Source organism: Vigna unguiculata, chromosome 2 (assembly GCF_037176805.1).
Source record: "Vigna unguiculata cultivar grain cowpea cultivar isolate G323 ecotype 2 chromosome 2, ASM3717680v1, whole genome shotgun sequence".
NCBI classification, from domain to species: domain Eukaryota; kingdom Viridiplantae; phylum Streptophyta; class Magnoliopsida; order Fabales; family Fabaceae; genus Vigna; species Vigna unguiculata.
The window spans coordinates 19992213-20012676 of NC_140793.1; the positions used below are offsets into that span (position 1 = coordinate 19992213).

The 20464-nt window shown below is 33.7% G+C and overlaps 1 protein-coding gene across 1 annotated transcript; it reads left to right on the forward strand.

Moving 5' to 3' along the window:
• The first annotated feature begins 15368 nt into the window (after positions 1-15368).
• Positions 15369-16007, forward strand: LOC146888401 (uncharacterized). Its single transcript, XM_085670089.1, has one exon. It carries the CDS (start codon positions 15369-15371, stop codon positions 16005-16007), a length of 639 nt encoding a protein of 212 aa, XP_085526215.1.
• The last annotated feature ends 4457 nt before the right edge of the window (positions 16008-20464 follow it).

The window sequence follows — 20464 nt, forward strand, 5'->3', positions numbered from 1 at the left end:
TAGTTTTTCTTCTTCTTCCCTCACACTCACAAGTTAATTTTAGATAGTCCACGAGAGATAGATGGTCCACGAGCCATTTTGTGCACACATAAGGGGAAACATAGGACTAGCATAGGGTAAAGCAACACAAATGTGCATAATAGGGAAACCCAATAGAATGTTAGGAATCCAAATGTGAGTCTAAGTCCCACATTGACCAGAAATGAGAAAGTAGAGCACTATATAAGAATAAAGACCCATAAACTCATTGCCTTAAGGTTTTGGGTTGAGAGTGGTGTTAGTGTCTTATGTGGTTAGGCTCATATCTCATTGGTGTTGTTCTTCCCAGTGAAACTCCCTCCTTATAAACCTAACAAGTGGTATCAGAGCCGATGGTTAATATCAGCTCAGACGAGTGCAGTATGGTCCTAGTATCGAAAGTCTTCCTGGCAAAGGTCCCAGGTAAGGGTTCCAGGTAAAGCGTGTCCCGTTAAGAATAACGGCGGTACAGAAAAGGGCAGAAAAGGAGTACTCGTGGTTGGGCAGCTTCCGCTGGAGGGCGAGTGTACCAATGTGATTGAAGGGACTCACCCTTGAGGGGGAGATTGTGAGAAAGTAGAGCACTATATAAGAATCAAGACCCATAAACCCATTGCCTTAAGGTTTTGGGTTGAGAGTGGTGTCAGTGTCTTATGTGGTTAGACTCAGATCTCATTGGTGTTGTTCTCCCCAGTGAAACCCCCTCTGTAAAACCTGACAAGTGGTATCAGAGACAATGGTTAATACCGGCTCAGACGAGTGCAGTACCAGTATACGGTGGTACAGAAAAGGGCAGAAAAGGAGTACTCGTGGTTGGGGGAGTGTACCAATGTGGTCGAAGGAACTCACCCTTGACGGGGAGATCTTTAGGAATCCAAGTGTGAGTCTAAGTCTCACATTGACCAGAAATGAGAAAGTAGAGCACTATATAAGAATAAAGACCCATAAACCCATTGCCTTAAGATTTTGGGTTGAGAGTGGTGTTAGTGTCTTATGTGGTTAGGCTCAGATCTCATTGGTGTTGTTCTCCCTAGTGAAACCCCCTCCATATAAACCTAACATAGAATCCACTCCCTATAAACTCCATCAGCAGAGTAGGTGTTAAAGTAGACAAGCCTCTTAACCAAGAAGGTTGTGATGATAACAAAATAATCACTCTACTGAATGAGTGAGTCTTTGGTTAGAAGTGAAGCAATGTTAAACGACTAAGAGAGAACGTTTAAAAAGTAAAATAAGATTAAGTAATTGATCAATATTGTTTAAAGATGAAACTATATGATAAGTACTTATGCTTGTGTATGCTTAATTATTAATATTCATATATTATATAGTTAGCAAAATCAGGATTTCTGAAAAATGCAAAGGTTGAGTCTTAGCATTAGATGAGCCTAAGCAATAGACAAATCAATGTGTTAGACAAGTCCAACAATGATTATATCCAGGTTTAAGCATTAGACTACCCAAATCATTAGACGACCCTTCAATCTTTGGGTAATATAAGGCATTAGAGGACCTTAGTGATACAAAACATTAAATGACTAAGACTTTAAATGAACTAAACAATAGAACTAATTATGATGCGCTTTGATGTTCCACTAAATTTTTTAATCTTTGATTGATCATGTGAATTAATATATTGATCTTAATATTCAAAACAAAGAATTAATTAATCTATAACATTCTAAGAATTATCTTGTGATAATTTATATATCGGAAAAAAAAAGTTTTCAAAATCAAAAGGTTAAATAATATTAGCATTAAGAAAATGTTACGTATGGTTGATAAAGTGATATGTATGATCGAATGGGATAATATTATTGCTCTAACGATTGTGAAAGTTGAAGCAATAACATAATTTAAATCAAGTTTAAGATTTTTATAAGAAAAAAAGAAGAAGATATCTTGAAAAGTAATAACTAATTCAAAATTGAAGTCTTAAAGAATCATGTTAAAAGTTCAAGCTCTAAGAATCAAATAAAGAATTTATCAAGTCTAAGAAAATTATGATTGAAGCGTTGCAAATTTGAATTCTGAACTGCGGTAAGAAAACAATAACCTTCTATGACCCAACATATTTGGTTGTATTGTGCACTGGTCCCAATTCCTGTACACTGGCCCCAATCCCAAATATCTAACGCAAAGAAATTTCATTCTTTCATATTGACATTTGGGTCATCGTGGGTGCACTATATATGTATAGAGGGATTAACAAAACGTTTTTAAACCATAGTTTATGAATTTATTGAAATTAATTAATTGAGTGATACAAATGCATGTTCCGCATATATAGTTCAGTGGTATTATTGCTAACCACATGTACCCCAAGTATCATTCATGACATTCTTGAAATAATGAGGACGTTCAAGAAATAAAAATAAATAAATTATTCATAAGTTAAAATTAATTTGCATCCACATTATTTTTTCAAATTTCTATTTTTAACTTGGCATATATTAATTTTAAACTTTTTATTTCTTAGAAGTCTTGTTCCAAAGATGCTAGCTTAGACAATAGTATACTGAATAGTAGTTTCGAGTCTTCTTGTGCCCCACGCCAAAATGCATAAGAAATTAACATAATTGCTACCAACACATTAATCTCATCATGTTGTTTTGGTCATGGAGTGTTTCTTTTGGGGTGTGTGTGTTTTCAATCACTATGCTAAGATGTATGCAAGTAAATGTAACAAAAGTTTTATGACATTATAAATATTTAAAATATCACAATATGATCATATTATTGAACTTTTATTTTTTTACGAGACTATCTTATCATTGATAAATTGTTAAGGTTGAGTTTGTTTTAGTTAGATGAATTTCTTTTCGTTTTTCTATAAGAAAGTAGATTAAGAGAATTAATAATAAGTCAGGGAAAACATATAAGAGAATATGACGTTAATTTAAGACTTAATGTTTGTGAATTTTTAAGTCAAACTATTTATCTACTTATTTTGTATGGTTGATGTAAAAATTTCAATTTATTTTGTATTTATGACATTTTTGCAATAATTAATATCTATTTTCTGTTTATGAAAATGACGTGTTACTATTCATATAATAAATTGATTTGTTTATTGTAATTTGGGACCTCAAATACTATTGAATCTCAAATTCATGCACTGATCCTGTTTTCAATTTATTTAAAATGTACTAGAAACGACAAAGAAACCCCTTCGGATATGCCGACATGTTTCAGATTCAAACAATTTGCATTTATGTACGAAAAAGAAGATCTAAGATTTGTCTGATCATAAAAAAAATACAATTCCTAGTTTTTAAAGTAAGGGTACGATTAATCATATTTAATTAGTAAGAATATTCAAACTTATAGTTCAAATAGACCAATATTATTATTAGATAAATTAAAAAGTAAGTAGTTATTATCATTATTACAGGATATCCCCGATAGATATAAAATCTTATATTAAAATAAAAATAAAAATCTATATCAGGAAGATGAAACGAACGAGTGTAGACCAACGCTATTAGTTTATTTCGTCAGTCTATAACTTAGTTTGACTAACACATATGCTTAGCACAAAATTAATTAACAAATTAGTTCGTAATTAATAGTTAATCATAAACTCGTCGATAAATAAACTTTTAATTATGTGTTGATAAATTACCTTATTAACTTAAAAGTGTATAATACAAATAAAAGATTAATTAGTAGGTAAATATAAAATGATATAATTACATAAGTTTTATTACATAAATAAAACTTTTACTTTTAGATAAAACTAAATTATTATATAATTATAATTTTATATTTTTAACAAACAATTAATACTTTTTTATTAAAAAGTTTAGTGCTTCTCATTATTTTTGGAAAGTTTTATATGTTAATTTATTTTACTCAAACTAGTTAATCTAATGAATATTAATTAAATGTAAATTTTTATTTATTTTTAAAAATTTAATTCTTTCGTCTTCCGAATCGTTTAAATGAAATAATTTGTTCAGATAAAAAGACTTATAAAAATTTTTAGACAAATTTTAATAAAATTTTGATAATTTCTTTAACAATTGAAATTATAGTTACATAGTTATCTTATTTTTATATGAAATACTAATTTTACTTATATAATAAATATTATATAACTTTATCACTTTACATCATTTTATATTTATCAACTATTTTATTAATTAACTCATTTATATATATATATATATATATATATATATATATATATATATATATATATATTTTATATATAATTTCACAAAATATTATTGGTATCAAAATAGATTATACAAATTTAAGATAACAAATATTATATTTTGATATGTCTAATCTCATATCATTTAGAAGCTCAAAAATGATTTAAATATTTTTTCTATTATTTCATCTTTTAAGACACATTTTAAAGACATTGTAATAAAATTATATATATTAAAATAGACAATATCTCAACAACACGAAACACGATTTATTTGAACTCTCACTTGATATCAAATACATTACATTTTATATATATATATATTGTAATTCAAGTTTTAAAGAAAAAAATGGGAGCAAATTCCCTTTTCAGCTAACTATCTATATCTATATATAGCAAAGCTAATAACCAATGCAAACAATGACAAGATTTAAACTAACTTGAATCAAATTAAAGAACATGGCTCACATGGGAAGATTCATTATTTGCTATTCAATTATTTTGTTACAGCTCAGAATGCAAGGAACCAGCGGGTTTTAAGGACCTTGAATTTAATTCATGTTGTTGATGTATACAGTAAAGAAAAGTTGAGTGGCAATTCTTCACACACACCGTACCAGAATTTTATACGGTATAAGTTAAAATATTTTCATTGAATAAATGAAGAATGTTTTAGAAATTATATATCATTAATTAAGAGGACATTAGTTTAATTTAGCTACATTTATGTCTATAATACACAACGTTTTATTTTCTTATATTTTAGTTAGAAAATGTACAAGCTGCTTAGCGGGGCAGTTTGTATTAAAGAAAATAAAAATTATTATAGATATGAGATTTAATAGAAATAAAAAAAAAAACTGATTTTTTCTACTGACAAAATAAATTATAAATGTATTTTTTTATTAGTAAATGTTATCTTTTTAAATTTCTACTTCTCACTTAATTCTCTAAAATTAGAGAATAATTATGATAATGTTGTAGTGTTAGATTATATCACCGAGGATCGAGCAATGTAAAAAATAAGTGAAGATACTGATTCTTAAGGAAGACATAGGGTTATAAAAATAAAAGATATTTTTTTTCTAGAAATATATATATACTATTAATTAAATAAAATATTAATTAAAAGTTAGAAAATGGTCTTAAAAGTGATATGACGAACTGAAATTCACAAAAATTGAGTTAACACCATTTATTATTGTATGACATATAATTATTTTTGTTATATATATATATATATATATATATATGAAATAGGAATCATAAAGTATGTCTTGGCGTTTAGGTCGACTCATTAGCCCGCTAGTCTACTTTTTGTTTCTCCTGCTAATTTTTCAAACTAATGGGTCAGAGACAACATAGGACCAACCTTTAGTAAAATTAAAATAAAAAATCGATTAAATTTTAATTCTTTTATATTATATTATTTGAAACATTAATAATATTATTTTAATTTAAATTATTAACGCTCATAAATTAATTTTAATTATTAATTATAATAGTGTAACGAAAAAGTAATAATATTTTAATTTGTTTAATTAGAGATATTAATTTATTAATTATAAATTTTAAAAATAATTTATATAATTAATGTAGTTTTAAAAATATATAAATGAAACAAAATTTTAAAAGTATAAGAAATAAATCGATAATTTCTTCAATTTTGATCTATAAGTCTTCAAGTTACTTTACTAAGGCTTTTACTCTTTTCCTTTCCTTTCTTAAACTAGGTTTGCTTTGGAATACTTTTGATTTTTGTTATTCTCTCCAAATTCATATTTTGTATAAAGGAAACTTGTATAGCATATTCTGAAATATCTTGTTAGTATTTTAATTAATGTTAATATCAATCGAGATCAATTTAGTTATCAGTCACATGAATGTAAGTATTGAAATGGGTAATTAGCAAAGAAGGGGATTGAATTGGTTTTATAAAAACTTTGGTTACTTTTAAATTCTTAACACCCCTTTTGTATTGGATCGGATCAACGAGAGTTCAAAATGCAATTATTACTAAAGAATACACTTTCAATTGGTTAAAAACATAGATAATAGACTGATTTCATTAAACTGTTAACAAAGTAGCATAATTCAACAGATCAAAATATTAATACAAATGATTGAAATACTAGGAATTCTACAGAATTTCAAATTTGAAGTTTAACTAAAAAAAAACTTAAAAGACTTATTAAGATTGATTCAAATAAGCAATAAAAATATGAGCAAAGTCTGAGGTTGTGTCAAATCACTCAAGAATAGTTAAAAGAATGTACAACTCAAATTTATTGAAACTTTAAATCACAAACCAAGAGATAAGAGAGAGAATCAAGCACAAGGACACACAATTTTTATACTGGTTCACTCAAATATGAGCTACATCTAGTTTGTCAAGGCAACTTGAGCCTGACTTACACTATTTCAAAATATTTACACAACCCACAACATTACACTTTCAAAATAAGTAAAAACACAACCAAGACTCTTGAATCTCATAAAAATCTCAACAGAGCACAATAAGACCACACTTGCAAACCTAGAAAACCAATAGACAACACCTAGAAACCTGAGAAAGATCAAACTTGAATGAAGGCTCTCCCTAGCCAAGCAAACTTCTTTCTCCAAGTTTCAAAAATAAAGAAAAAAGCTCTAAGAAGATCAAAGATCATTTCCTAATGACTGCACTTCTATGTTATTCAGAGAGAGAGAGAGAGTTTCCCATAAGTTTAGAATGACTTCGCACTAAAAAATCTCAAGTCTTAGCACTCTCTCTAAAAATCAGAACTTATAGCCAATTTGTTAGCATATTCAACAAGTTGATTTTTGAATTTAATTTATTGATTTCACTTAAGTGAAATCAGTTGATTAAAATATAATTCAACTGATTGAATATGTAACAAATAGAACTATAGTAGCAAACTATTTAACTTGTTAAAAAATCATTTAATAGGTTAAAAGACACCAACTAGGCCCTAGACATCTATACAATGCCAAATTGTATACACTAAGAGCATCAATCTTCAAACTTTGTGTTCTTCATGTGAAACCCAGATTTAGCACACACTTCAAGCTTGATTAACACGACACATCTTCAAGTCTTCACATCTTCATTAATTTATCATATCTTCATCACGTCCTAATGCAATTGGCTTCATATTTCTTCATCAAATCTTCAAGCATCAAATCATTTGTGCTAACAATAAAATGTTTCTATATTTGTTATAAAATGGTCATTTGATTTAGAAGCGTTCTTAATTCAAAAGATAAGTTTAATCATAATGATTTGATATAGAATATTTTGACTATCAATAACCATTTCAAATAATCTAACATTTGTTAAATGATTTAAAACAATTTGAGCATTAAAACTTAAAAAAGCAATAAAGCAACTCATTAAAATTCTGATAAAGGCATTTATATGTGACTCACCAAGTGTATACATAAATAAATAGTATGTATATGGTGTTAAAGTGATATACTAGAATTAATATCATAGTGGAATATGTAAGAACGAATTTCAAACAAACCAATTATCAATCAATGTATGAAATTTCAATGATTATAAGTCAATGTACGAATAATTGAAAAACAAATAATAAAACCAAGACAAAACTTGAAAAAAATATTAAAACTGAAAATACTAAATGTTGTTCATAATGTTTCAAAATAAGGAACTTTTTTTCTTTTATTTTCTCCTCCTTTTTCTCATCCATCAAAAAGAAGAGAAGAAGAAAAAAATCATCACAAGTGTGAGGGTGAAGATGGAGATCCAATAGAAGAACGGGAAGGTGCAAAATCCAGAGGACAAAACATGTACATAAACATGTTGTGGATATTGGTGTGAGTATTTTCGCTCACCCCTACCTTAATTGGTCTAGCTTGGAAACCAAGGTAGAATCATGTGTTATAGATACTTGCCAAGTGGCAAGATCATGCATCACATGCGCAAGGACTAACATGTCCTTACTCTTGGAGAGAAGTTATGTGCAAAAATGGGTTGACTTGTGGTCAACCTAAAAGGCGCCTCCTTTAGCCCATAATTTCTAAGACCAAAACCTTACACTACGACCTTAGACCCAAAACCCTACACTACAATCCTAGGCCTAAAGAAAATTCTAAACTACTTGGCCCATTATACAATGCCCAAAAGAAACACACTCTACTATTTACAATCATTGATTACCCAAGAGAATAAGAGCTTGGACCCACCTTCCATAGATGGAGCTTACTCTTCTTGAATATGTTTGGCCATAGCTCTTATGGTTGGTCTTTTAGCTAGGGGTTTGCCATCAGAAATAAAACCACTCATTATTAGATTAATTACAAAATGCTAAGGACCCTTCCACTTTACTAGAGAGCTCTAGTGATAACTTTGAGAGCACCTAAGTACCTTGAGAAGATGTTACTTCAGTAGCAGGTAGGTATCTTGATTATTCATTAACAAATTTGATAAAATAATGTGAAACACCTCAGAGAGCAGAATCTAACTCTAAAGATAGGGTCAAAGAATAGAAAAGTGATTCAACAAATGTGTTTGAAGCTGCAAATGAAAAATCAGTCGAGTCTGAGTCTAATGATGAGGAGTTGTCCTTTCTGACACAGAGATTCAAGAGAGCAATGAAGAAATATGGAAGAAGTATAAAGTTCAAACCTAAAGACAAGGATGAAATCATCTACTACAATTGTAAGAAGTATGGACATATAAGAGGGTATCATCTAAATCAGGAAAATAAGGAGGGTAAGACTAAGACATTTTCTTCTTAATCTATTTGATTGCATGTTACTTGACCTACACTATCTTGAGAATGAAGAATATTTTAAACTCTAAAAAAAAATTAATAGATCATCTATCAAGAAGAAAACTATCATTTGATTATACAATATCAAATGATACTTATGATAATTTGAAAAATGTAGAGCAAGGATACATCATTTTCAAGGAAATCAGATACAATATATACCTCAAAACATTTATCATATCTTCTTTACTTATGCCTTTAATATCACCTTTGGTTAGAATTTTCATAACAACCGTCACTTTATGCAATTTTGATAGGTTCCAGTGGCGGATTATTCATGGAGCAGGGAGGGGCCTTGGCCCCCCCAAAATATTTTTGATTTTTTAAATTATGTATATATTTTTTATTTTTTTTTAATTATATATATTTTTTATTTTTTTAAATTATAAGTAATGTATTTTAAAAATTGATAGAAATTTAAATTGTGTCTTTTTAATTTTTTTTAAAGCATAATAAATAATAAAAGATAAAATTTAATATAATAAAGAGTAAAAATATTTAGGTTTAATTATTTTTTTGTCTTTATTTTTGTCAAAAAAATATCAAATTTCGACTAAAAAATTATAACCAAATTGAGACTAAATCAATTTGAGGACCAACTTACATTTTCAGAAACAAAAACCAAAATAGTAATTAAAACAAATATTTATTAAAATATTTTTATTTTATTTTTCATTGTCTTTTTAGGTTTTCACAAACTTGTTCTCATCTTTCAGCCTCATTACTTTTGCTCTCATTTATCATTTGTTATCTTTTTTCCTTGAAAAAAAAGGTAACTGTCTTGTTTCACTTGATAATGATAATGAACTATTAGTTTAATAGATATTAATATTATTTTTTGTTTCATGAACTTTGTATATTCATTTTTTTATGAATATAGAAGAAAAAATAATGTATTGTGTTTTTTCAAACCGATTTTGTGATTTGATTATAATATATTTTTCTTTTAATAATTACGACTCTGAATTTCTCATTAGATTATGATAAATTGTTTTTTAATATTAATTTTTTTAAAAGTATATTGATGAAGAATAAAACCATAGATTCATTCTTTAAAAGTGATAGAAGAGAAGTTGTTGGTGAAGATGAAAACAAGATAGATTTTACTTCTTCACATATTTTAAAGTATTGTACCAATGATTAAATTGTTCAGTTAGATGAGTTATTTTTTAAAACATTATACTAATAATCCAATCTAATAGTCAAATAATTATATTATTTTGGCCCCTCCAAATTTTGTAGTCAAGATCCGCCACTGATAGGTTCCATATTGATATTTGAAGAGATTAACACCAGTTCAATCCCACAATGATGCATGATTATGGATATCGTGCGTTGTGATAATTTATTTTGTAATTGTTATATGATATCAATATGATAGTGTGAAGTTTTGATTTGTTATAGAATGGGTTTTTCCTGTCCAACAATTTGAACAAAATACATAAAATATGAACTAATAAAATTCAAGATTGTTATTTTACACACGAAAGCACATGAAATGGTACATGCGAAATTCCATTTATTTCTTCTTTGTGTCATAGTTACTTTAAGCCAATCTTGTAAAAAAAAAAAAAAAAACCCACCCCTGTCATTAAAAATTGGTCCATCCTCTACCCAATTTTATTTGGTTTTTCATAACAACTCTTTAGTACTTGAAGCTTCAACTACATTTGACTATGAATTATAGATGATAGTCATTTGCGTCAAATTTCAATTATATTGTGTCAAATTTATTTGTAATAAGTTAGAACACCAACTTCAAATTCAAATAGACAGTTCTACCATTCTAATTTCCAATTATGGTTTATACCGACATTTGAATGGCAAAATCCAAATGAGAGTTTTAGTGTTCAACAACAAACCCTCTGTCCAAAGAATAACCCCTCAAAGAAACACTATGAACAACACTAATTCGTAATAAATCTAATACGTTATAAATATCATCATTGTTGTGGTACTATGGTGACCAACACTATAAAAATATAATACGATGCGTATAAACTTAAATGAAATTATTATACTACTTTGTATAATGGTTAAAATTTCTTTGTAATCTTTAATATTATTTCTCATATCACCAATAAACATTTACTACAAAAATAACAATACTTTAGTTGTAAATAATAATAATAATATTACTAATTTAAACTATGCTTACTTTTTTCTTGATATTAGTAATTTAAATATAGGTGAATATAAATTAAAATTTAATTTAAATATATATACATATATATATATATATATATATATATATATATATATATATTTTCATAATTAAATTTACCAATAAAAAAGTTAATAATTTATAAAATATTAAATTAGGAACTTTTAATTATTAATGAAAGACAGATAATTCATTAACATAATGTCAAAATAATTATTAATTATTATTATTGCTACTCATAAGTATACTTTACAACGCCTTATAATATGCAAAATTTAAACTAAATATTAATAATCATTAATTATAATATTTAGTATTTTAAATCTTTTTATTAATTTTATACCTATATAAATTTGAAATGTTTATAAGTTATTATTATTATTATCAATCATTCCTATTAGCATAAATATTTATCTTTTAATATATATATATATATATATATATATATATATATATATATATAAAATTTGAAAACTAAAAAGAAAAAATGTACAATATCTAACATGTACCTTGGCTTTTTAAGTGAGGTAATTAAAAATCCATATTTGAAAAGAGTAATTATGCTCTATTTTTATAAATTAAAAATATGTTTGAATATTAAAAATAAAAAGGTTAAATATGTTTTTACTCCCTTAACTTTCAGTGAATTTTGGAATTAGTTCATTTCGAAACTTTGGACCAATTTAATCTTTCATCTTTCGAAATACGTGGATTTAGTCCTTTTAATCAAATTTTGTTTGTTGAGTTTATTTGTCATTTCAAGCGCGCTTCATAATAGTATTTGACTTAATATTAATGCAAAAATGTGTCAAATAGTATAACAACTTAAATACAATCCTGACATGCGTACGAAACATCAAATAAACTCAAAACAAAATAAAATTTAATTAAAAGGACTAAATCTACGTATTTTGAAAGATGAAAGACTAAATTAGTCTAAAATTTCAAATAAAATAATTCCAAAATTCACTTAAAGTTAAGGGACCAAAAAATGTTTAACAAAAATAAAATTGTTCAGTTAAAAATTACAAAACTGATTAGAAAAATATATCCCTTTTTATTACGACAAACATGCGGTATTGGATAAGTGTATTCACATTTTAAATGCATAATATAATTTCAAAAACATTTAACTTTATAACTTTTATTATTTTTATAAGTTTATTGTTTTTCAGTAATTAATCGAAACATGTGAAAAATATCAGAACTTCAAAAATATATAATTTTCTATAAATAATACTAAGCAGTTATGAATTTTGTATAAACAGTATTAAAAAAATTGTGCGACATTTACTATTAAAAAAGAAGAAACTATTTGATTGCTTTAACATAAAAGAAATTCTTCAATTACTTATATATATATATATATATATATATATATATATATATATATATATATTAAAAAGATAAAATGGTTCAATTAAAAGATGACACCAAAACGAAGTTATCAAATGATAAATGGTAGAGCTGTCAAAACGGATAACCCGGCTCAACCCATCACAGGTTGATGATTTAGTGAGTCAACCCAACCCGACTCACTTTTTAGTGAGCCAAAAAAATTTGAACCCAACCCGACCCACCACGGATTGACGGATGTAAGGCCCATTAAAATTTTTATTCTTTTCTGCCCTAAATTATAAGGGTTGCTCTTGTGAGTTGGGCCTAAGGGCTGGCCCAAAAGGGGAGACCAGACCCCTAAGTTTGCCCTAACACATCACTCCCTTCACTTTACAGAAACAACCTCCTTGTCTCTTAGAGCAGCCACGACTCTCTGCTAGGGTTTAGACCTCTGTTATCTCCAAGCTTGTTCAACCCCTTTCTTGCTCCACGTAAGTCATCCCTCAGCTCACACTTCTCCTCCATGGACATATTTTCGTTTTTACAGTAGGGTTTCACCGTGAGCTTAGTTCCTAACTTTGTTCCACTGTCTTGTTCAGTTCGCAAGTCCACTAATTGAGCTGTCGTGCTCCGCTAGTTAGAGTCAAGGCACTTTCTAGCTACTTCCAGGTAAGGGAAGCTAGAACCTTTTTGTTTAATGCGATCGCGGCTTATTTTGCTTGTATTTTCATGATTCTTGAACTGGTATGTTGTTGTGGATGCATGGAATGGTTGGTGTCGTCGTTGGTGTGTGAAAATACAACTGATGCAGGTACGAACAGTGGCGAGGACAAATAATCTCGCCCAAGCGAGCTTGTCTCGCCTAGGCGAGGTGAGCAAAGGCTTGCCTAGGCCTTCTCGCACGAATGGTCACTCAGGCGACCAGCTCAGTTTTGAGCGAGTGAGCGTCTCGCTCAGGCGAGGGGAGTCTCGCCTAAGCGAGAACGTGCAGAGGCCACTGTTTCAGATTCTCGAGCTCTCGCCTAGGCGAAGGGAGCTCGCCTGAGCGAGAGTCTCTCTCGCCTGGGCGAGACCCTTCAGTCTGAGCGAGGAGCTGGGCGAGAGTGCGTTTTAGATTGGTGTTCTTCTTGTTCTTGAATGTTTGGCCTGTATTTGATTGGACTATTATATGATGGCATGGGGGAAATGAGTATGCATGAGTGGGAGGGTGTATGAGTTATGAATGATGGACTTGAATAATACTTGGCATGTAATGAACATGAGATGGTTGGTATCAAAATGGCACGGTACTGGCATTAGGTGAAATGCTATATTTATGGTTAGGGAAGGATGAGCTAGAATGGTATTCAACATGGAATGTGAATGAGGAATTTGGTTATGAAGATTGGCATGAGAGTTCTGTGCATGATAATTATTAATTTATTGATTGAGTATGCTTGGTTTGTGTCAGTGCGTAATTCCTTAGAATCTCTAGGTGAGATTTCAAGGTCGTGCTTCAGTGGTTGGGACGTAATTCCATGGCCCATGTTAGTGCGTGTCCATGGTGGTACCCCATCTATATAACTTGGTAAGGATTCAAGGTAAGGATTGCATTCTGACACTCTAAGGAGTCAGTTAGTCTCACTTAGAGCAGACTGACTCTTGTGATGAGAATAGCAGGAGGCCTGAAACTCATTAAGGGCTAACCTTGTGTGTGGGGGATTAATTCATTGTAACACATAGCTCGCGGGTGAGCAGCTCGGGGGTGAGTAGATGTATCCACCACAAGTGCAAGCGTCCGCTGAATCCGACCAGATTATATGTAATCCGGATGAGTCGAGTCGAGTCTTAGTGTATTGATTGAAAGGTCATAACATGCTTGGTTGATATATGTATTTGGAAATGTGAAAGTATTTCTGATTACATTGATGCAATCTTTTTGGCTCTAGCTTACCCTTTTGCTTGTTTGATTATCTTGTATGTGGTTCTTCTCCTTTTGCGATGATCATCAATTTATTGATGTGAGCAGATGCGAGAGGTACTCGCGGTCAACAAAGAAATGGTGACTCTGCTGCTTAGCCATCTGGGCTGGATTTGTCCACTCTGGGCTTTCCTTTAGGGCCACGGCCCATATATTATTTATTATCTTTACATTTCCCAATTTTATTACTGTTGAATATGTGTATCTGGTTCGTTTTGACATCGTGGTGTGCCTTGGATTGTAAGGAGTGGTGTTTAAACTTCGAGACTGTGCTAAGATAACTTTTACGTGACGTTTCCTTTAAATTTGGTTTATTAGTTAAAATGGGACGTTACATTTATGGTACCAGAGCGGTCATTCCTTAGGTATGTGGACTTAGGTGTCCGCTTAGCTTTCTCTGTGTCTTCTGAGTGTTCTTAGTTAAATTCTTGCCTTTATCAAGCCTAACCAAGTGATTTTTTGTGTGCTAGTGAACTATGGCACCTCCTCGTAAGACTCTGTAATCATCTCAGGATAACGTACCTGATATCGCCAGGGCAATAGAGGCGATGGTAGCTGCTATGATGCAACAAAGCACGGCGATGATGCAACAACACAAAACATCCATGCAGCGACAGGCAGCGTCGCTTGAGCAGCAACAACTAATGATGCAGCAGATGGAGGTTGCGAGGGTAGCTGTTGAGGATGCCCACCGGCAGCACATGGAGGCCCTTCGCCAGCTAGAGGAGACCAGGATGGCTGCACCTGCCTATGGTCTAGAGCCACGACCTGTAGCCACGGAGTGAGTTTAGAAGATTTCCTGAAGCACCACCCAGTGAAGTTTTACGGGAAGACTAGTCTTGATGCCACAGATCAATGGCTGAAGGACCTAGAGCGCATCTTTGATGCGAAGATGTGCCCCGCGGAGAATAGACTGCGTTCTCAGTGTATATGCTCACAGGGGAGGCGGAGCATTGGTGGATCAGCACCAAATCCATCTTAGAGGAGAGAGATGAGCCAGTGACATGGGAGGCTTTCAGGGAGATATTCCTCTCCGAGTACTTTCCAGACAGCATTCGGTATGCCAAGGAGGTGAAATTCCTCAAGTTGACTCAGGGGGGAAAAACCGTGGCGAAGTATGCTGAGAGATTCAAGCACCTCAGTCGTTTCTACACCCTACCACTTGATAAGGAGTGGCGATGCAGAAAGTTCAAGAATGGTCTCCGCGGTGATATGCGCTTGATGGTGGCTCCCTTATCCATCAAGGATTTCGCTACTCTAGTGGAGAAGGCTAGAGTTATGGAGAAGATGAAGCATGAGGTGGAAGGTCAGCAACCACAGCAACCACAGAGAGTAGGTGGACCATCTGGGTCCAAGCCCAAACATGAGGAGCGGAGGAGACCATATGACAGACCTCACCATCAGCCTCAAGGGTCTAGGAGTTTTTCACCTCAGCAGGGTCGGGTACAGTGCTATATATGTGGAGGTCCTCACCTGAGGAGTGCTTGCCCACGCATGGAGGGTTACCGCAGATGCAACAACTGTGGCAAGGAGGGTCACTTTGGGAAGGGCTGTCCCACTCTTGTCTAGACTCCCCACTAGCATCAGCAGAGAGACAGAGGCAACAGGCCTCAAGCGACAGGCCGAGTTTATGCCATGAAAGGAGCAAAAGCTGCAGGTTCAGGTAACCTCGTGATGGGTTATTGTTTGATAGCTGGAATGAAATGTTGTGTGTTATATGATTCTGGAGCGACACACTCTTTTGTGTCAAACGCTTGCGTGAAAAAGTTGGGTCTGTCGATGTGTGAGCTGTAGTGTGAACTTGTGGTATCTACTCCGGCATCGGGTTTGGTCACGACGTCGTCCTTGTGCGCTAGGTGTCCAGTAGAGGTAGAAGGGCGCAAATATAAGGTGAATCTGATATGTCTACCTCTACAAGAATTGGAAGTGATCCTAGGAATGGATTGGCTCTCTGCCAATCGCATCCTTATAGACTATAGGGAGAAGAGGTTGTTGTTTCCCAGCTCATAGGAACCTGAGTTGTTGTCGTCTCATGGGGTCATGAAGGAGCTACATGAGGGTGCCCAGTGCTTTATGATCTTCACCCATCTAGAGGTGGAGAGAGAAGAGATGAAGTCTGTCATACCAGTAGTACATGAATTTAAAGATGTGTTTCCAGATGAAGTGTCAGGGTTGCCTCCTAATAGAGAGGTGGAGTTCTCTATTGACTTAGTACCCGGAACTGGTCCAGTGTCGATGGCCCCGTATCGCATGGCTCCGACGAAATTGGTAGAACTCAAGAGTAAGATTGAGGATCTACTGGAAAAATAGTTCATCCGACCTAGTACTTCACCTTGGGGAGCACCAGTGCTGTTGGTGAAGAAGAAGGATGGGAGCTCACGCTTATGTGTGGATTATAGACAGTTGAATAAGATGACGATTAAGAATAAGTACCCCCTTCCGAGGATTGATGACTTGATGGACCAGCTGCATGGGTCATCAGTATTATCAAAGATAGATTTGCAGTCGGGATACCATCAGATCTTGGTGAAGGCTGATGATGTACAGAAGACGACCTTCAGGTCCAAATATAGCCACTACGAGTATGTGATTATGCCTTTTGGTGTGACCAACGCTCCGACGGTGTTTATGGACTACATAAACAGAATCTTCCGACCATTCTTAGATAAGTTCGTCGTAGTCTTCATAGACAATATCCTCATCTATTTCAAGACTCAGGAATAGCATGCAGAACACATGAGGTTGGTGCTTGGTGTTCTAAGGGAGAAACAGTTGTATGCTAAGTTGTCCAAGTGTGAATTTTGGATGGATGAGGTACAATTTTTGGACCATGTGATATCCGCTCAGGGGATTGTAGTGGACCCAGTCAAGGTCGAAGCAGTGGTACAGTGGGAGAGTCCCAAGTCAGCCACAGAGATCAGGAGCTTTGTGGGTTTAGCGGCCTACTATAGGAGTTCATAGAGGGATTTTCCAAGATAGTGGCGTCTCTGACACGACTCACACGGAAGGACCAACCTTTCACATGGACAGATAAGTGTGAGGAAAGCTTTTAAGAGCTAAAGAGAAGGTTGACGAGTGCTCCTATATTAGTGATCCCAGATGTTAGGAAACCTTTTGAAGTTTATTGCGATGCTTCTCACTTGGGGCTCGGCTGTGTGTTGATGCAAGAGAAGAAGGCGGTGACGTATGCTTCGCGACAACTTAAGGTGCATGAGCGTAACTACCCCACTCATGACTTGGAGTTAGCGGCCATAGCTTTTGCCTTGAAGATCTGGAGGCACTATCTTTATGGTGCACAGTTTCGAGTGTTCAGCGACCACAAAAGCCTTAAGTATATGTTTGATCTGAAGGAGCTAAACATGAGGCAGAGAAGGTGGATGAAGTTCCTGAAGGACTATGATTTTGAGCTGCTATATCATCCGGAAAAGGCGAATGTAGTGGTTGATGCATTGAGTAGGAAGACTATATATATTGCCCATTTTATGATTAAGAAAGTGGAACTACTCGAGAAATTCCGAGATATGAAGCTACAGGTGGAGTTAGGGTCTAAGTTCATTAGATGTAGTACCCTGACTATATCTAGTGACTTCTTGAGCTCGGTTAGGGAGAGGCAGTTATTGGATGCAAGTTTGAACAAGATCAGAGAACAGCTTGGGTCGGAGGAGACTAGAGATTTTGCTTTGGATAGTGATGGCATACTGAGATTTCAAGGCAGAGTATGTGTACCCGACAACGTGGAGGTGAAGAAGTTAATCCTTGAGGAAGGGCATAAGAGTCGTCTTAGTTTACATCCGGCATGACTAAGATGTACCAGGATCTCAAGGAAAACTTTTGGTGGCAAGGGATGAAGAAAGATGTGGCACAGTTTGTATCCGCCTGTCTGACGTGTCAGAAGGCGAAAGTAGAGCACTAGAGACCCGGTGGGATCTTACAGCCCTTGGAGATACCAGTGTGGAAATGGGACAACATCTCGATGGACTTTGTGACCCATTTGCCACGAACTTTTAGAGGGCATGACACCATCTGGGTGATAGTGGATCGATTGACCAAGAGTGATCATTTCTTGGCGATGAACTTGAAGATGCCTATGGCCAAGTTGGCTCAGTTGTACATCAAGGAGATTGTAAGATTGTATGGAGTACCTTCAAGCATAGTATCCGATAGAGATTCGCGTTTCACTTCCCGATTCTGGCAAACGCTACAGAGTGCTATGGGTAGCAAGCTCACCATGAGCTCATCTTATCATCCTCAGACCGATGGCCAGTCTGAGAGGATGATCCAGTCGCTTGAGGACTTGTTACGGACATGCGTATTGGATCATCTAAGCGGTTGGGATGAAGGGAGCTCGCTTAAGCGAGAGTCTCTCTCGCCTGGGCGAGACCCTTCAGTCTGAGCGAGGAGCTGGGCGAGAGTGCGTTTTAGATTGGTGTTCTTCCTGTTCTTGGATGTTTGGCCTATATTTGATTGGACTATTATATGATGGCATGGGGGAAATGAGTATGCATGAGTGGGAGGGTGTATGAGTTATGAATGATGGACTTGAATAATACTTGGCATGTAATGAACATGAGATGGTTGGTAGCAAAATGGCACGGTAATGGCATGAGGTGAAATGCTATATTTATGGTTAGGGATGGATGAGTTGGAATGGTATTCAACATTGAATGTGAATGAGGAATTTGGTTATGAAGATTGGCATGAGAGTTCTGTGCATGATAATTATTAATTTATTGATTGAGTATGCTTGGTTTGTGTCAGTGCGTAATTCCTTAGAATCTCTAGGTAAGATTTCAAGGTCGTGCTTTAGTGGTCAGGACGTAATTCCATGGCCCCTATTAGTGGGTGTCCATGGTGGTGCCCCATCTATATGACTTGGTAAGGATTCAAGGTAAGGATCGCATTCTGACACTCTAAAGAGTCAGTTAGTCTCACTTAGAGTGGACTGACTCTTGTGGTGAGAGTAGTAGGAGGCCTGAAACTCATTAAGGGCTAACCTTGTGTGTGGGAGATTGATTCATTGTAACACATAGCTCGGGGGTGAGCAGCTCGGGGGTGAACAGAGGTATCCACCACAAGTGCAAGCGTTCGCTGAATCCGACCAACTTATATGTAATCCGGATGAGTCAAGTCAAGTCGAGTCTTAGTGTATTGATTGAAAGGTCATAACATGCTTGGTTGATATATGTATTTGGAACTGTGAAAGTATTTCTAACTGCATTGATGAAATCTTTTTCACTCTAGCTTACCCTTTTGCTTGTTTGATTATCTTGTATGTGGTTCTTCTCCTTTTGCGATGATCATCAATTTATTGATGTGAGCAGATGCGAGAGGTACTTGCGGTCAATAGGGAAATGGTGACTTCGCTGCTTAGCCATCTGGGCTAGATTTGTCCACTTTGGGCTTTCCTTTAGGACCACGGCCCATATATTATTTGTTATCTTTACATTTCCCAATTTTATTACTGTTGAATATGTGTATCTGGTTCGTTTTGGCATCGTGGTGTGCCTTGGATTGTAAGGAGTGGTGTTTAAACTCCGAGACTACGCTAAGATAACTTCTATGTGACGTTTCCTTTTAATTTGGTTTATTAGTTAAAATGGGACGTTACACAGGTTAAACGGGTTGGCTCACGGATTCACCTAATTAAAAAAATATATAATTTTTTTATTTATTTTTCAGTCAAAACTAAATTATAATTCTAATTACAATCTAAATAAATTTTAATACAATCCAAATATAAACCAAAATAAAAGAATACAAATTATTTATGTGTTGGCTAAAAAAAACAACCTGACATAACCCAAATGTAAACCCCAACTTAATAAAAAACACTTGTGTGACTCTTTTATCTACGAGCTGGTGAGCCAACCTGGCTCATCCGCGATGAGTCGGGTCAAAAATCAACCCGTATTGAAATTTGTTAAAAAATTTCAACCCAACCCGGCCCAAACCCGTGATGAGCCGAGTTGGCTCGCAGGTTCCAACCCATTTTGACAGCTCTAACAAATGGTAATGAAATAAATATA

Coding starts and splice junctions, on each gene's coding strand:
- LOC146888401 (XM_085670089.1), top strand. CDS start 15,369: ATGCTCACAGGGGAGGCGGAGCATTGGTGGATCAGCACCAAATCCATC.